General features: G+C 34.9%; 1 protein-coding gene across 1 annotated transcript in view; it reads left to right on the top strand.

Annotated features, from left to right (window-relative positions):
• The window catches only part of LRP1B (LDL receptor related protein 1B), a gene marked incomplete at both ends in the record, with an annotated part of 1,860,945 nt that overhangs the window by 1,111,538 nt on the left and 730,885 nt on the right, over window positions 1-18,522 (top strand). Inside the window, 3 exons of the mRNA XM_079710778.1 lie at window positions 2,424-2,564; window positions 6,735-6,860; window positions 13,340-13,456. Coding sequence (XP_079566904.1) covers window positions 2,424-2,564; window positions 6,735-6,860; window positions 13,340-13,456 — 384 coding nt within the window. The remainder of the gene's footprint in view (window positions 1-2,423; window positions 2,565-6,734; window positions 6,861-13,339; window positions 13,457-18,522) is intronic.

Below are 18,522 nucleotides of genomic sequence, written 5' to 3'. Positions count from 1 at the left end.
TTTGGAGTAAACTATAGAGAGACTACAGAAAATCTTAAAGCTGAACTTAAGTGGCAAGGAAGCTGGTGACATCTCAAATCAGGTTTCTTGTCTGATGGAAATTTTTTTTAAAAACACTGAGAGACTATAGACTGTTAGGCTTAATAATTATACAGTAGAAATTAATCAAACTACTAGTTCCAGTTCTAAGTTGGGCTTATATAGAGTCAAAAGAAGAAACTATACCACCCTCAAAGACCTTAAGGTCTAATTGAACAAACAAAACTCAAAATAAGGGAAATTTGCATGTTATCAATGGTCAGTTCTAGAGATTTGAGAGAAAAGCTTGATCCTAGAGATGGTCAGACACATCCCAGATTACACCTCCACCTTTTTTTTTTAATGTGTGTGGGGTTTTTTGTTTTGTTTTTTGGGTTTTTTTGCGGTACGTGGGCCTCTCACTGTTGTGGCCTCTCCTGTTGCGGATCACAGGCTCCAGATGTGCAGGCTCAGCGGCCATGGCTCACGGGCCCAGCTACTCCGGGGCATGTGGGATCCTCCCGGACCGGGGCATGAACCCGTGTCCCCTGGATCGGCAGGCGGACTCTCAAACACTGCGCCACCAGGGAAGCCCTCTTTTTTTTTAAATTAATTTATTTTATTTTATTTATTTATTTTTTGGCTACGTTGGGTCTTCATTGCTGTATGCAGGCTTTCTCTAGTTGCGACGAGTGGTGACTACTCTTCGTTGTGGTGCGCAGGCTTCTCATTGTGGTGGCTTCTCTTGTTGTGGACCACGGGCTCTAGGCATGCGGGCTTCAGTAGTTGTGGCACATGGGCTTAGCTGCTCTGCAGCATGTTGGATCTTCCTGGACCAGGGCTCAAACCGGTGACGCCTGCATTGGCAGGCGGATTCTTAGCCACTGCGCCACCAGGGAAGTCTCTACACCTCCACTTTGTCTTGAGTCCCATACTCATTCCCAGTTGCTGCTATAAAAAGGCACCCTGGGGTTGAATAAGAGACCCAATGATCTCTCATTTTTGTTTTTATTTATTGCAATTTCCTATTTGAGATTTGTTCTCTTTCTTTCTCTCTCTCTGAATATGTATATATATGAATATGTATATATATATAATATATATATTTACAAAATTTGTTACTTTCAAGTGACCTTACGGAAAGACAACAGAGAAATTGCTGCTTCTGCATTTTGTTGTTGAAAGAGATTAAACGGGGGAAAAATTACTGTCAGTTCCTGTGTACAGTGTCCGCTTGTCTGAGAGGGGACAGAAGACACATAGGATTACCTTTGACCTAACTGAATATTTCATTCACCACACTGATTATTTTTCACCCTCAAGGCCTTAAATAAGAATCTGGATTATATGGGATGCATTTCTTTGCCCAGCCCCACGCATAATTCTCTGAAGCAGATTCTCTGCAGTTATTGTTCAGCGTCACATTCCCTCTTCCATTCTTTTTAGCAGGGAAAATGTAAGGGTTAAGGGAGTGAAACACAGAGTGTTCTGGAAAAGCCACATATGTTTTTCTCATTATTCCTTATTATTGGAGTGCATATAGGTTTTGTGACGGTTCATCAGTCCAAAGCAGTTACCCAAAATAAAGCTGAAGGTTATCAGAACTTGGGTGGAAAAATTAGCTTCTGTTTCTTTTAGTAATAAACCAGCTTTTGATAATTCAACACCTTTTTCAGTCCAAGAAATACAAATCATTTACTTTAACCATTGCCACATTCCCTTCACTTTTCAGACTGTACTGAATCCACTCAAAGAGAACAGAAGAATAGCAACACTTCCAATTTGCGAATAAATCCCAATCAGTGGAATTCCTAACATTTGATCAGAGAACATGGGATATATGGAACATAGATTCTGAGTATATAATCATTTTGATTAACTTAATACTTCCTTGAATACTTAACCACATCTGAGTTTTTTTTTTTTTTTTTTCCACTTGCAGACCAGCGAAGTAAATACAGCCATCAATGCTGGGTTCTATTCCCATGTCTTTTCACTTTGATTAGTTTTTGGTGTACTTATGTGTAAGGTGGAGGTAGTAAAATTCTTTGCCGTGCCTTCTTCATAGGTTGTCATGATGATCAGCTGAGATTATGAATAAAAGCTCTTTAAAAAGTAAAACTACAAACAGCATAAATATAAGATGGTATTGTATTATTGTTGTTATTATTTTGGAGACAGTTGCTTAAAATGAATTTTTAGAATTCTTAGTAGAATAATTATTGTCTGAAAAACCTAAATTTTTCTCATTTCCAGAGAAGGTTGCCACTACAATGTTGAGATGTTTTCATATTCTCTATAAAATGAAATGAGATCAGTATTTTGTTATTATAACAAAATTTACATTTTAATGAACTGAATGTATCTAGTATTGTTTATATACCTTGGGTTTGTTTTAACCGTAGTTAATCCTGGAGAAGAATTACCTCACATTTGTAAAGCTGGAGAATTTCGCTGCAAAAACAGACACTGTATCCAAGCTCGGTGGAAATGTGATGGCGATGATGACTGTCTAGATGGAAGTGATGAAGATTCAGTCAGTTGCTGTATGTTCTCCTTCAAGTTATGTTAAAACTTTCTGAGTCTTTGAGTGTGTGAACTATCAAAGCAGTTTGGGAAAATCTAAAAATATCATTGATGCAGATTGAACTTAGCTTTTTTCTTTTTTTTCAGTCATCCTTTTGTATAGAGATTAGAACTTAGATTATCTCCTTTGCATAGTTTTAAAGCACTGTTTTTCTCATCCTTCCCCATCTTTGAGTATTACCATTTTGCTTGCTCCAGAAATTCTCTTCTTTCCTATTTTGTGCTGTCAGCGCCACCGTACCATTGTTAGAAGGTTGCTATAGGAGACCCTTCGGATCTCTGAATTTAAAGATGTGGAAAATCAATTTAAACTCCCCCAAGGCAGAATTACTCATACAGAAGGTCACGATCCACTCCATTGCTCCTTGGCAACAGAGCCTTGAAGATGCTCCAAGGAAACAGACATGAGTTTGGAATATGTTATTACCTAACTTCACTGGCTCAGTACATAGTAGGAAACACATAGGGACACTCAGACTATTGAAGAAATTAAAGGGTTGATTTTTCTCCCCTTTAGCTTCTATTTAGCTGTTTATCATTTGCTATAATAGGAATAGTTTCATATTTCTGGTAGGGATGAAGAAATGTCCTACAAATACGGAAGGAAAACAATTTGAGAAGCAGATTAAGTAAACTTTTGAAAATACATTTGAGAAGAATCACTACCTGAATGGTTTTGAGAGATATGAAATATTTTTATATGAAGAGAGGTATGTGACAGACATTTACATTTTGTCTTTTGATTTGACTTATATATATTATTTTTAAAAGAAAATTTTTTTTTCAGTTAATACATTTTTTCAGTTAAGTGGCTAAACTAATTGAGAGTTAATTGGCAACCCTCCATTTTCCTTTTTATTTCAATCAAGAATATAAAAATAAAGTTTTAAAGATTCCTTGTTAAGAATGAACAAAATTGGTTTGAGTATCTATGGCATACAATTTGGGGACAAAATTCCAAGAATATGGACTTTTAAAAATATTTTCAAATTGTAAAAAATACATAATACATAAATTGTAATTAATACATAAATCTAATACTACTTTCTCTTAATTTCCAAACATGGACTCTGACTTCAACATTATGAACTTCTTATTTTCAATCCTATTACTATCTATTCTCTATAAAGTGTGCCACAAGTAAAATGTTAAATACTAAATTAGCCAAAACTTTTGGAGTGGGAGGAGAATTTCATCTAAGGGTAGATTTTTTTTTCCTACTTTTTAACACAAACAATGTATTATTTATTTATTTATTTATTTATAGATCTTTATTGGAGTATAATTGCTTCACAATACTGTGCTAGTTTCAGTTGCACACCAAAGTGAATCAGCCATATGCATACATATGTCTCCATATCCCCTCCTCTTGAGCCTCCCTCCCACCCTCCCTATCCCACCCCTCTAGGTGGACACAAAGCACCGAGCTGATCTCCCTGTGCTATGCTGCTGCTTCCCACTAGCTACCTATTTTACATTCGGTAGTGTATATATGTCGATGCTGCTCTCACTTCACCCCAGCTTCCCCCTTCATTAGATTAATTGCCTCATTCCTCATGACTCACAATGTTTATTCACGGTTACAGTGAATGCTCCCTGAATATCAGCTCCCTGCATAGTCACAGAGTGCACGAGTAGAGCACAGTTATTTCATCCCAGTATTTAGGAATTAATCCTATAGGTCCCTGTTCTGTGTGATTGTTCTTTTCACCAACTCATAAAGAAACTCATCTCCTCTATGTGCAGAGGGGGAATTACTACTGTTAACTGTAATATTAAAATTCCTAGTCAATATTTTTTTCTTTCATTATTTTCATCATATCACCCAAACCTACACCATGGCCTTTTCCTGGTGTCTTCTACTTTACGTATAGGCCATATTCAATTCTATCAATAAGTCTCATCTTTTTTACCTCTTAAGTAATTAATTTTTTATCCTTACCTCATCTAAATCTTCACTGTATAAATTAGCCTCCTACCTGAGATGAATGCAGAGGGTGCCCTGCTCTTACTCCTACCACTATTCTTCCCTTAACTAAAAAGCCCACTTTCCACATTGCTTCCAGAGTGGTATTTGTAGAATGAAATTTAATCTTGTCATTTCAATAACTGCATAACCAACAAAATAAATTCTAAAATCTATTAACTCCACAGAAAGTACTTCATGTTATGTCTCACATTTACATTTTTAGCTTTAAATGTCTATCATGTATCCACTTAGCCTCTTTGTCCTTGGCATGCTGAACTACATGTAAATCTCTAAAAAATATCCTTCTCTTTCTTGTGTGATATTGCATTGTCTGTTCCCAGTTATGGAGTTCACCGTAGTTTACCATTACCTCCATAGGGAAGTCATTTTTGAACACCAAATATCTCCTTCTCGATACAGCCCAGTTGAGTTAAACATCTCTTGGATATTCTCTTATTATGGTAGCTGCCAAACCATATTGCAATTTTATGCTTACTTATTTGATGCATCTAATAGATGAGAAGACTTCCTGAGGAGACACACTATGACATAGCACCTTTTTAGTCTCAGAGTCTAGAACAGTAACTAGCATGTGGATGAATGAATGACTGAATAAATGGGGCAATGGAAAACTAAACGTCTCTGGCCACCTCCCAGCAGTATGGTGTTTTCTTTAAACATTGCTTGATTCTGAGCAGCATTAGATTCCTGGGGTTCCATGGTTAATATTTCAGCACTGCATAATTCATTTCAGGGCATTATTTTTTATTGTAAGTACTCATAAGCTTTGACCTTGAATTCTGTTATCATTTTACTTCTCAACTCCAAATTACAAGACAATGGATTGTATTTGGTCCTCCTTTTTAACCTCCCATTTATAACACTGTGAAAATTGCCAGGGTCTTTGATCAAGCTTCACTGAAGTGCTTATGCATAATGTTAATACTTTAAAATGTTGACCCTCTAATATATTGGATGACTTTTATCCTCCTGAGCTGCTATTCTTGCTAAAGTCCCTGAAGTGAGTAGAAAATGTTAATCCTGCTCAAATACCAGAAAACTTAAGGTCCTTTCTTCCTGTTTATTTACTTATTTTTTACTATGTATGAATAAAAACTTCCAAAAAGTGATAAAACCACTTTATCACTAAGGCTACTTTAAATGAATAGTGTTTTGTAGAAACTGACTAGAAAGGAATACATTTTCTATGCAATAGCATGATTAAATGGCCATTTTTCAAATTCTAAATAAAACTAGTACCAACATTTATTTTTACCATACAGAAGTGCAACTACTGGGCACAACGAAAATTACTTCAGAAAGAATGTTGAAGTTATGAAATAAATACTGAAGATCATGCCAATTCAGTTGGGAATTTAGCCTCCAGAAAGCAGGACAAATAATCACAGGAGGTTAACTTTAAGATGGCCTCCTGTTGTGCTTAGATATTGGAGATTTAATCCTTAGCTGTGCTCAGCTTCCCATATGAGGGTTGGTCATGTCCTCAGTATATTTTGTGGCTGCATGTTTGTTTATATTAGGGGAAAAGACTCATGATGATTATTTTTGTTATTAAAATTATTCAGGATCTTATATTTAGCATCAACTCCAGGTCACAAGTGATGCATTTTTATTTTTCGAATTTTCTTTCCAGTCCCAGAAAACATTGAGCAAAACATAACAAAATTAGGCTTATTTAATGTTTCAAGAAGTGGATGTGTAGTTAAAAAAAGATACACAAATATTTTTGATATATGATTAAATTATTTGACACATACTTGTTGCATTCCACATTAAAATTTGAGGTTAATTTTCAATGTTTTTGGTAAAAAATCTGAAGTTCAATCGCCTATTGTGATAAGTGATGGGAAAAGAGACTTAGCGGATGTAGTTGGTTTTACTGAAGACATGAAAAATGAGTATATTCCCTTTTATCTGAACTTTAATTCCTTGATATTTTCTGTAAAACGACTACATTTTAACAGAGCCTAGAATGTTATTATTTTGTATAAAATATGAGACAGTGAATGACAGAAGATATAGATTAATTGTACTATAATATTATAATTACCATAAAATGACTATTCCTTAAAATAATTATAATTTTATGCAGTTTTAAATTGCTCAACTTACTTCTCCTCTCCTCCCTGCCTCACCCCAGTCAATCACAGCTGTCCTGATGATCAGTTTAAATGCAAGAATAATCGCTGTATCCCCAAAAGATGGCTTTGTGATGGAGCTAATGATTGTGGAAGTAATGAAGATGAATCCAATCAAACTTGCACAGGTAAATGTTTGCTTGGATATATACATAAATCTCCTCCAAAGTTAGTCTCCATAAAAATGCTGTTCAATGCCTTGAACTAAGCTGACTTTCCTAGTGCTGATGATCTGATTTTTGCAGTAGTAAATGAATTCAGAGTTTGATGCCACAAAGGCTAGAATACAAATTATCTTCTACTTTATCTTTGGGTATGATTCTGCTTTCCAAAGTAATTTGACACTTTATCTATTCATATGAGTTGACTGTTGATACACTACTTGGACAAGACTTGTCCCTGCTAAATCTTACTTGGCAATGGAGGAAGAAGTTCTTGAGTATACTGTGATGTAGGCCATTTCACATGGAGAGCTACATTTTTTTTTAAACCTTGAAAAAATAATTTATGTATTTTATTTAGTCTTCTGTAGAATACCTCTGTAAATTGTTTTTTGTTCCTGACATATTATTTATGTAGGATAGTTTTTTTTTTGGTTTTTTTTTAATAAAGTTCCAAGACCACTAAGCCTATTTATATTTCCATATAATTTATCCCATTGCAGTAAATCTTTGAATCCCTAGCTACATTCTCATTCTATGTGATTTTTAAAGGAGGGTTAGGGATTGACTAGCTAGTTACAGTAGTGGAAGTGAAAATGCTATGTATAAGAGCAAATAAAACAATCAATCCTAATTAGTAAGATTTCTAAGCCACTCCAGACCTTCAGTCCACTAGAAAATAGAATGCCACTTGCTTGCACCTCGAGTGCCACTTTAAGTGACGGCTGCTGAGTTTGCCACTCACTACTGGGTCTTCTTGTCAGTATATTTATGATAACTATTATGGTCACTGTACACCTTTACAAATTGAATAAAAAGAGCAAAGAGAAAAATAAATATGGCTTTTAGCTTTGAAAACTATGTTGTCATGTTACAATGTATTTCCATTTTGTTTTACTAAAATGAATAGGTCATATATCTCATTATATTGGAAAAATATAGCAAATTCATTAGGTAATTTCCCTGGCTGGGCCATTTCTATACATTTCTACATATAGGTGTGTACATGGATATGTGTCCTAGATAAATTATTTCCCATAAGGGGATTATTGTGTAATTTCCTCCACTATTTTGTAGCCTTTGACATTTTGACTACTTTATATCTAAAAGAATGTGCTTTCCTACAGAAGCCAATTTTCTTTTGTTTCTTTGGGATTTATCCTTCATGGATCTACTAATTCAATAAATATTTATCACAGCACTGGGGACAGAATGAGGAAAAATACGTAATACCTTTCTTTAAGAAGCTAAGAGCTAAGGTGAGGAGAAAGACATGTAAACAGGCCATTCCCATGCAGTATTCAAAGTGCTAAGTTGACCCTCAAATGGGAGCACGTAAAGGAACAACTAATTACTCTTTGGCTATCATGGAAGGCCTCCTGAAGGAGGGGATGTCTAAGCTAAGCCTTACCAAAAAAAAGCTGAAGAAAAATGACTAAATAACTGTTCAAGTCATTTAATTAGAAAAAATAATCTGATAAAACCATGTGTTAACAAGATTGTGGAAAAAAGGAATCATCATACACTCTTGGTGGATAAATTGATTTTCTACATTGTAAGGCAATTTGGCCAAATCCAATAAATGTGAAGATGTGCATAGCTTCAAGTCTATAATTCTATTTCTAGGTTTATACTCCAATACCTATGCACATAGAGATGTGAATAAGAATTTCATTGTTTTAACATTGGTAATAGTGAGAAATTAAAACAAGCCAAATGCCCGTTACAGGAGAAAGGAAATATATACATGTATATACATATATGCACATGTATATACATATATATATTCACTGTTATATTCACATAATAGTATGTTATTCATAATTAAAATGAAAAATTAGAACTCAAATATCAACAGGAATTAATTTTAGCAACGTTAACCAAAAATGTTGCAGAATATAAACAATTCAGTGCCATTCATATGAAATATGAAAATACAAAAGAGTTCTATATGTACTTATTGATTTACAAATGTATAAAAATAGGAATAAAATATGTATGGAAATGAAAAAAAGAAAAATTAAGGATAGTAGTTACCTTTCTAAAGGAGAGAGGGAAATGTGATTGGGAAAGATTACACAGGGGACTCCAAATGTAACTATAATACATAATTTTTTAAATAAAACAAAAAAATCTGTAGCAAATATAGAAAAATATTAAGATTTGATAGAGCTATATGATGACAAACAGGTATTAATGATATCATTCCCGATACTTTTCTAGATGATAGAAATAATTTACTGAAAGAACAATGAGTGATTGATGAGCATAGATTGTGGAGGGTGAGGTGAAGTCCGTAGAGGGTGGAGGGTTGGAAAGTGTGCCTAGAAGGGAAACAGCATATACAAAGCGGGCAGAACAGAGCTAATAGACAGGGCTTAGGAGTTGTTCTCCATCAACAACAAAATGTTTTTGCCTACTTTTGAAGGAGACCCAGAGGACAAAGATGAGAAGTACTTAGATTTGAAAATTTTTTTTTCCCCATAGTAATCATGATGATCTGTGGCTTCATGCCTAGGCCATTTCAATCCGGCTTTTTTCCCACAGCATAGAACTCTGGTTTGATTACATAATATTTGTTCTTCTCATACCCCCCACAAATTTTTAACTAAATTCAAACTAGACAGATAGGATTGCATTAAGAAAACCTGGTGTATTAAAAAAAATCAGACTTTTTTACAAGAGAAACTGAAGAGTATATTCTTATATGACATAGGTTTTGTTTAAATGGAACACTTTGATTAAAATACAGCACAGGGGGCTTCCCTGGTGGCGCAGTGGTTGAGAGTCCGCCTGACGATGCAGGGGACACGGGTTCGTGCCCCGGTCCGGGAGGATCCCACATGCCACGGAGCAGCTGGACCCGTGAGCCATGGCCTCTGAGCCTGCGCATCCGGAGCCTGTGCTCCGCAACGGGAGAGGCCACAGCAGTGAGAGGCCCGGGTACCGCAAAAAAAATAATAATAATACAGCACAGGTAAATTTCAGGAACAATGTGTTAAGCTCTGTTCTCCTCCCCCTCCTTGCTGTTCCTGTGCATTGTGGGATTTCTCACTCCTACATGACTGCAGGGGAAGCATAATTAGTGATGTGTAGAAAAAATTTGCATTGTGACAGTGAATTTCTGATTCACTGCTAAATAAACAATTCCACTGAGGAGGTGTAAATTTCCTCCTCATTAAAGCAGCATTTGCTACAAAATTAGAGTCCTCTGGGGCTGCTCTGCTAATCTCACCTCCAAAGTAACTCAGAACTGATGGGGACAAGAACTGAGAAAGTAGAGGTTGTGTCTTCTTGATACAAATTTAGTGATTAAAAGGTGATAATTTAGTCAATCTGATTATACCATATAGACAGATAGTACTTGTAGATTTATGGAATGAAGCATCTTTCTTATCTGAAATCAGTTAAATTTGCCTGGTAAACTAAGCAGATCATTTTCTCCATGACTAGAAAAGACAATGAATTCATATATTTTATAATAAGCCAGTAAATACTCTTAGAAATAAGGGGTCATATAAGTTGTTCAAGCATCTGAGTTAATGAAGTGACACACAAATTCCTATCCCATAACAATGTGAGGTAGGTCATCCATGATGTGAGATAGGTTTCTAGGAATCCTTTCTCATTCTTCTCTCTAATCAGCATAGCAGTCCTGATGAAAGAAGACAGTCTGAGAAAACTTACTAGAGTTAAACCCGAATGACTAGGAGAGTGATATAAGGACATCGAACAGAAAACCATTGTATTGAAATTTTAATATACTCTTATTATGGGTCAATTAGAGTTTAATGGAGATGAAAATATATAATAATATCTTTTTTTTAAGCAAGAAACAAGAAAGACCAAATGAATAAAATAGGTAGGAAATGAGGGAGGAAAGGAGAGATTTAGGAAAGAAAGAAATGTAGTGAGAACAAAAGAAATGAGAAAGGGAGGGAAAGAAGGAAGAAGGAAGGAGGAAGGAGGAAGAGGGAGAGATGGAAGAAAGACAGGAGGAAGAATTGAAAAGAAAACTGTCTTATTAAAGTTCTCTTAAAACTCAAAAGGTAAAAAGTATTTACTGCAACCAGTGAAATGATACAGAGACCTGTAAGAAAAAAATTAATAATGTGTCTCATAGCTATATACCCCTTCCCACCAAATAAACCAAAGCCAACATCTTCACGCTTCTATAGGCCAATGCAAATATATACTTATTTTTTTCCAAGTAGGCATGGTTTTGTTAAAATTACCTAGGAACTTTGTTGACTTAGCCTAAATGTTAGAGTAATTTAGCAGAAAATCCATAGGGTTAACAAAATAAAATAATACAGGAATATTGAACCCTACTTTAAAATTTCAACATTGAAAACTTCAGAATCATATGTGTTTGTTGGGCTCCTTAAACTCTGTTAATCTAAAGCAACTTATTTGTAAAAAGGGAAAAATCAGATATTACATAAAATATTTTAGATTCAGGACCCTTATCCACATAATCAAAGCAAAATACATACTGTAACAATTTTCCTGGTCTTTCTAATTATAGCCACTGAGAATAGAAACACTATATCCAATCTAATATAACAAATCAAGCCAGAAATGTTTCATTTGTTTTTCTCAAGTAATCCTTTAAATATTCACCAAAATAGGTGTACATCTTTACATAGCAAGTACACTTTTCTTAAAGGAAATAACTAGTATATAACTTTTAAGAAATTATTTTAAATGACCTCTGAAACCCTAATTTATGGAAACCCATTCTACTGTGTTCAGATGACTTTGAACCATACTCTATTTTATACCAACTATCAGTATTAAAGTTCACAGGGTGTTTTGATGAAATAGGAACACATCCTTCTGATTCTCAAGCCCAGGAAAAAAAGAGGACATCTATAAACTAAGCAATGTTTTCTAATCATAGTCACAGGAACTCAGACCCTAATTTTTCCTCAACTGTCCAATCTTTATCTCACCCAAATATTGATAAGTCTGAGTGTCCCCTTCCCAACATTTCCCACTCTTTCCTTTGGTCCAGTAAAAAGAAGGAGTGCTGGTATACTGATAACTCAGGAAAACAGGTTTGTAGCTCAGAGTGACAGAAGGAAAAAAAAAAAGAAAATCAAACATTTAAAAATAACTAAGTATGTGATTTGCAGAGACGTGGAAGGACCTAGAGATTGTCATACAGAGTGAAGTAAGTCAGAAAGAGAAAAACAAATATCGTATATTAATGCATGTATGTGGAATCTAGAAAAATGGCATAGATGATCTTATTTGTAAAACAGAAATAGAGTCACAGATGTAGAGAACAAACATACGAATACCAAGGGGGAAAGCTGGGGCGGCAGGGGGGGATGAATTGGGAGATTGGGATTGACATACATATACTACTATGTATAAAATAGATAACTAATGAGAACCTACTGCATAGCACAGGGAACTCTATTAGGTGCTCTGTGGTGACCTAAATGGGAAGGAAATCCAAAAAAGAGGGGATATATGTACACATATGGCTGATTCACTTTGTTGTACAGCAGAAACTGACACAGCAGTGTAAAGCAACTATACTCCAAAAAAATAGATAAATAAAAAATGAAAATAAGTATGTGACAAACTAACACCCGGGAGAAGAATTAGGGAAGCTATCTAGGCTCTCATGCTTTCAAAAGTTGATTTGATCATAATAGAAAAAGGCAATCAAACCCCTTGTAGAACATAACCCTTTCATTGAATAATTTTAAAGCACTGCCTTCGGCTACCAGAGAAAGCAATGCTCCCTGTGTTTGTTCACTGAAACCCTTAAGAGAACCCAAAGCAAAGTTCATTAGTATACTTTGATTAAAAAGTCATACATCTTTATATAACTGTGCTTAAAAGTAAGCTTTAAAAAATCCATTTTAAGGCTAAATGTATGTTTTAGAAAATGTTTTCTGCATTGTTGATCCATACTTGAAATCATTTGGAGATCAAGAAATAAATGCATTGAAAATGTTAGAGGACAAAGACAATTCTGACCCCATAATTGGAAACCAGTTACCCTGATAGCTCCAAATCCTTCCTCCTACATTGCAGCAAGTTTCTTGATTTATTGGCAAAGGCTATGCAAAATTATTTTTTGTTAATTAAAAGTTGGATGAAATTTAATTCAGCCATATATTCATAAGTAAGTGCTGGGCAAAAATTGTAAAATAATGAATTCATAGCTTCGTTTATGGAAGTGTGTGAGGATTACAGAATATCTTGTCACTTAGCATTCATTTTAATTGAAGGGCAAAGCATGTGAACTTTAGAAAAGGCAGGCAAGCTAGCATTACCAAAAATTTAATAAAGCTTAATTTTAAAAACATGTAATAGAGCAATGTAACATCTTATGTGTGAAAGGGTTATTGCATGATCTATTTTATCCTTAATGTTGTTCAAAAGGCCTCTAAATTTATTGTTTGTACATTAATTGATTATTTTAGCCAGAACATGCCAGGTGGACCAGTTTTCTTGTGGAAACGGGCGCTGCATTCCCAGAGCATGGCTGTGTGACCGGGAAGACGACTGTGGGGACCAGACCGACGAAATAGCATCTTGTGGTAAGTTGCGAGTGAAACATGCTGTTAGTGGAGACGGTGTCAAACAGAAGATTCTATCACTATAATCTCTCGTAAAAGGCTATTTATTTCTCTATAAATACAAGTTGACAAGGCAGAAGATCTGTTACTTTTTATTACTGCCTTTTGGGCCTGAGTGTGTACTTTAATGATCACTGCAGAATATGTCCCATTCATGAGGCAGTAACCATAATCCTTGGCTAAAATAAATGGATCCAAACATTGCAGATTTTAGTAGGAGGTGGTTATTATTACGCTAACAGGACATTCTCAAATGTTCATTATTAATCTTATGTCTATAATGATTAAATTTTTCAAACTGAATAGCTCATCAAGTGACATTTGGAGTAAATGAGGAGGACATGTTTCTTGTTTGTATGCATATGTTATACTCTTGGAGCAATAAACTATACAGGCTGAGAATACATAGTTGGTAAACCATTTGTTTCATTTCTATAGTCGTATAATTCTGAAGGACAAAATTTTTATTAGTCTAAAACGTTTTTTGTTAAGAACAAATTTCCTAATCACTTTCCACTGATCTTCCTACTATTGAAAACAATAAATATTTATTATTACATAAAGTTGCAAATTTAATTACCCCCATTTGTACCCATGTGTCAGTAGGTTGTATTATCATTTGTCTCAGTAATGTATAGTGAAACATAGTAAAGGAATGAACCAGGTTTTCTAAGGCTTGTACTTTATTTCAGGCATGGCTATGGATTTTTAAAATTACTATGGGGAAACATGAGTTAGACATGCATAGCACATTTATTAAAATAGAATACAATTGGGTATATATTTTTAATAATTTGACCCCATGTTATAATATTTCTAACAGTAGGGAAATAAGAAGACATTTTTGTAACCCTTGAATTTAAATGGCTCTAGTTAGGGCGTGCATTCTCTGTTTACCTAAAATTTTATTTTTTAAATGTTTTTTTATACTAAGTCCCTGTAGACATTTGAGTTTATAGCCTCTGTTAAAGTAAAGATAAAGTATTACTAATTGACAGTTGACATTGTACAGAAGATAGTAGAGGTGTTGAAAACAAAAAGCAATAGAGAATCATACAATTAATTGTACATTTTACATGTAGAATTTCCAAAGCCTGTGATTGAACAGTGTATCCTCTCTCCTTTCCAATGTCCAGACCAATCATGTGGCTGGGTCTGCTTCTAGACAGCTCTATTTTTTAGAAAATCTTAAATGCTTTTCTGTTCTTAGTATCTCCATCCAGACTATACCAGAAAGGTAATGAGAAACCTGAAAACATTAAATACAGAGAAACCCTGGAATCAAAGTCCCAAGTCAGATAAGAAATGCCATGGAAACAATATAGACTAAGAAAATGCATAATGAGCTCTTTAGGGAATTTCGATTAAGACTTTGAGCTGACTTATTTTGAGTTACAGGTCTAGAGTAAGACTTTTTCCTTTATTTTAATGATAACTTAATTGAATCAAAGGAGAAAAAAATTACCTTAAAATTTCAATAATAAAAAAATAATTATACCAGCAAACTAACATAATTTTCATGAGGGGAGGGGAAAAACGGGTCAGAGGGAGTCCAGACACATACTTTCTTACTGAATCTTTACAACAAATCTATTAGAAACATATTACTGTCCACGTTTTACAGTTAAAGGAATCAAAACTTAGAGACATGAGTAACATGCATGAGATCACAAAACTAATAAATAGCAGGACCAAACCATGAATCCAAGTGTGCTTGAAACTAAAACTCAGCCATTTCAGATTGACCTTGTTTGGGAGCCAAGGACAGGGTGCAAATAGGGGGCAGATAATGCCATTATATTATACATATCCATAAATATCTTATTTAAATGCACATCCACCTATAGTGAGTTTTATTCATTGGTGTGTTGGTAAATCTTTCAACATCTCCTAGTGGAGAGGAGCCCTGATCTAGTGTTTGCCTATTTTTGTGGTGTAAAGACTCCCACCAATGCCAATATCAAGTTGCCAACATGACTCTCTGAATGTAGAATTGGGAAAAGATGTGCATACCAATATACAATATTTCTGTGGTACAGATAAAATTGACATAAATAACTTCAAAAGCAACATAATTAGAAAATTATGAACCTTGAGTATTAATTACTCTTGTTTGCAATGTTATTTATTTAATTATAAATTTATATTTATTATTATTATTTAAAATAATGGCTGTGTGCTTAACAACTGACTCATAGAATCCTTGAAAATTTAAGAATCAACTCTGCAAGCTGATACAAGATGCCTCCAGTATACCACAGGATATGTACACATTATGAAATTTAGTTGTCAAATAGTATAGTTCTGAAATATAGAAATTTTAGAGAATGTCAGTAAGCCACATGGGTTAGTCTCAGTACCATTTCTTCTTTACAACATAAGAAACATGTTTCTCTCCAAACATGTTCCTCTCTTTCATAACATACACTTATCTCTCAGATTGTCATTTTAACTCAAAATCTATGTCAATAGAGAAGCTAATAGTGAAGCTCTGGTAGGCACAGTCTCACTTTTAAAGTTGTAAGGGAGAATGGCCTGAATTTCTGTCATAACAGAAATTATCTCTGCACTGAATACAGAATCACAAAAAAATTGTAAATTGTTAATTCAGTGCATTTATAAAAAGGCAGTCACTCTACTTGGCAATAATCCAGAAATAAATATAGATTTAGCTAATTTTCAGTTTTATTAGGCATCATTGTAAAATTTGGACTGATCACATTTCGCTTTTCCTTTTGGTGTTAGCCAAGTTCCCATAGATTTAATCCAACTAGAAGACTGCAATCATTTTTTTTTTTACACTTCAGCTCCATGAACCACCTCTATTATGTTTAAAAACTACTGTTGACACTGAAACGAATATTAAAATTTGGCTTTAAAAACATGAGAAACCTATGATTAGAAATGTTTCTGGTAGTAATTAGGAGCTGAAGGTACTGTAACGGAGGGTCAAATTTTCAGTGGAATTCACTGTCACCTGTTTACAAACCTAATTCATTCTGCTTACATTTGCCTTTATAAATTAATTGCACATTTTAGGTTGAGATTATATGTGGGCAAGCACATAATTAGGAAGGCCCTTGAGTATTCTCTCTTAATCTTTAAGCAATCTTTTAACTTTTTTAGTAAGTTACCTGTTCAGAAAGGAGGATCTGTAATTTGATGCTGCAAATGACAGAGGAAATGTTAAAATTGTGAAGTTTGTCTTAGAAGTATGTCAAGGAACTAAATGGTCTATCTCATTTCAAGGATAGGATTTAGCACTGGTTCTCAACTTTAGTTGTCAATTAACGAATCACTTGAGGAGCTTTAAAATCACCTGCCCATGTCTCACCCCAGCCACCTTAAATAAGAATCTCTGAGGATAGGACCCAAGGATCAGTATTTTTAGTGCTTACCAAGTGGTATGAATAGACACTCAAGTTCAAGTACCTTTAAGGCACCAGTTATCACCCTTGAGCAAGCATGGAATCTCTGGAGGGCTCATTAAAAAACAGAATGCTGGGCCCCATTTCCAGAGTCTCTGATCCAGTAGGTCTTGGGTGGCACCTAAGAATTTACATTTCTTACAAATTTCTAATTGATGTAGATACTCATGCTGCTAGTCCAGAGACCACACTTTAGGAACCACTGACTTAAGGGAACCACCATTCATATTTGATTTTATCTAACATATACTTGATGACATAATTATGTTTATATATGCAGAATTAATTTATGATGGGAGAAATTATCCAGACAAATGTCATTCCCCTCTCCAAATTACAGCATTAAATATAAGGATATTTCATGATTAAATATAAGAATATTTCAAACAAACTTACATTTTTGCCCCTTGGACAATTTATAGTCAAAAACAGTATAGTTGTTTATTTTAAAATTTAGTTTAACAATCTTTGGGTTGTTCTATCTTCCAGGTATCTCCATATAGCTTACATTTATCATTATTTTTTTTTTTTTTTTTTTTTTTTTTTTTTTGTGGTACGCGGGCCTCTCACTGTTGTGGCCTCTCCCGTTGCGGAGCACAGGCTCCGGACGCGCAGGCTCAGCAGCCATGGCTCACAGGCCCAGCCGCTCCGCGGCATATGGGATCCTCCCAGACCGGGGCACGAACCCGTATCCCCTGCATCGGCAGGCGGACTCTCAACCACTGCGCCACCAGGGAGGCCCTATCATTATTTTTTAATAAAGATGTCTTGATGTGAGTTGGTAACATCTGATCTGTTCAAAAGATTTAATTTTGGAAAATACCTAAAGTTTATTAACAGATTGAAAAATAATTCAATGGGGTATAAATAAAAATCCACTAAGATTTGCAAAGTTAATATTATTCCATCTTATGGATCTTTTATCTTTGAAGATAGTAGAAGTCTGTCTCATGTACTTGGAATCTTACCTTTAAGTGTACTTGTAAGTTTACTCTATGTAATTAAGGAACAAAGAATAATCAGAGAATTGGCAAGTATCAGACACAAACAGAAGAGAGAGAGAGAGAGCTGTCAAAAAGAAATCATTTCCTGGTTAAATCAGCATAAATTATATCAAAGATATTTTCAACTATATTATTAGAAAAACAAAGTTCCTGATTTTAAGTATAGTATTATTATTTGTTTAATTACAAATAATACAAAGAAAAACTGGATATGTGTGTAACAATTTTAATTAATGGGAATTATTAACCCAGTGGAGTATTGATAAAATATAATAATTGTCAGGAACTGTTTTGCCATTCTTTAGTAGCATCCTGGCAGACCCAGTGACTCTGGTAACTTTTCATTTCTATAACTTGATTCAACCCATTTTAAAACTCCAGTATTGGGGCTTCCCTGGTGGTGCAGTGGTTGAGAGTCCGCCTGCCGATGCAGGGGACACGGGTTCGTGCCCCGGTCCGGGAAGATCCCACATGCCGTGGAGTGGCTGGGCCCGTGAGCCATGGCTGCTGAGCCTGCATGTCCGGAGCCTGTGCTCCGCAACGGGAGAGGCCACAGCAGTGAGAGGCCTGTGCACCACAAAAAAAAAACTCCAGT

This window comes from Hyperoodon ampullatus, assembly GCF_949752795.1.
Source record: "Hyperoodon ampullatus genome assembly, chromosome: 8".
NCBI classification, from domain to species: domain Eukaryota; kingdom Metazoa; phylum Chordata; class Mammalia; order Artiodactyla; family Ziphiidae; genus Hyperoodon; species Hyperoodon ampullatus.
This window is presented reverse-complemented; position numbering and strand designations above follow the sequence as displayed.